The 1,019-nt window shown below is 40.9% G+C and overlaps 1 protein-coding gene across 1 annotated transcript in view; it reads left to right on the forward strand.

Moving 5' to 3' along the window:
• The window catches only part of UGGT1 (UDP-glucose glycoprotein glucosyltransferase 1), a 176,198-nt gene that overhangs the window by 156,090 nt on the left and 19,089 nt on the right, over nucleotides 1-1,019 (forward strand). The window contains exon 33 of the mRNA XM_004703949.2: nucleotides 399-559. Coding sequence (XP_004704006.2) covers nucleotides 399-559 — 161 coding nt within the window. The remainder of the gene's footprint in view (nucleotides 1-398; nucleotides 560-1,019) is intronic.

Genomic DNA, 1,019 nt, shown 5'->3' on the forward strand with positions numbered 1-1,019 from the left:
TGAGTTTAATATTTTTAATCCTTGTTCAGCTCTTACTATATGCCAGGCATTGTTCCAAGTATCTACCCACTGAAGGAGATCTTATTCCCTTTTTATAAATGAAGAAATTGAAGCTAAGGAATTTAAATTTGGTCTATTTCTATTATGTTTATAACAGTGTAGTACTTGACATACAGTAGTCTATGTATGTTACATGTTAGTTAGGGCAACCAGCTAAAAAGTGGAGCAGCCCAGGCTGAGTCTGGGCCTGTGTTAAGCCTTTGTTGTTAACTACAGTGCTAGTCTCCATGTATCTTTTTTTCCCCCCATGTATCTTATAACACTTTATATTTAAGGAAACTGTGTTAGAGGTATCTACAGGTTTGCTTAAAAATGTCTTTTGGTCTTCTTTTCTCTAGATTGTACGGACAGATCTGAAAGAGTTAAGAGATTTCAATTTGGATGGTGCTCCTTATGGTTATACTCCTTTCTGTGAAAGTCGAAGAGAAATGGATGGCTACAGATTCTGGAAGTCGGGCTACTGGGCCAGCCATTTAGCTGGGCGAAAGTATCATATCAGGTACTGAATGAGGAGTGCTGGAAGTCATTCTCTGGGTTTTCCAGGTTTCTAAATAGCCAAAAGGCCATTGAAATAAGAGACCAATTGCTAATTATGATTCTGCTATGAGTGCCATGTCTTTGTGATGACAGTGTACACACACCAGACAGTGGCAGAGCATCGGCGCATGGAAAGTAGCTTTATTGCTTACAACAAGAAGCTGATGGCGGAGAACAGACTCGTGGTCCAGCTCAAAAGCTGACTAGGCAGAGATGGAGCACTTCTTTATGTACCCTACTTTATCCTGTCAATGAAGGACTCAAAGGTCCTTTCTTACATTGGTCCTCCCAGACTAGCTTGGCTTGAGAACATCTGACATGGTTTCACCTAATAGCGTAACTGAGAGACAGAAAATCTCTTAGCCATTTTTCTACCCCAAAGACTCTGTGACCCATGACATGCCCTCCTGACCATCTGATGC

The sequence above is a fragment of the Echinops telfairi genome, unplaced genomic scaffold (genome assembly GCF_000313985.2).
Source record: "Echinops telfairi isolate 266 unplaced genomic scaffold, ASM31398v2 ScPeMD7_4;HRSCAF=17, whole genome shotgun sequence".
NCBI classification, from domain to species: domain Eukaryota; kingdom Metazoa; phylum Chordata; class Mammalia; order Afrosoricida; family Tenrecidae; genus Echinops; species Echinops telfairi.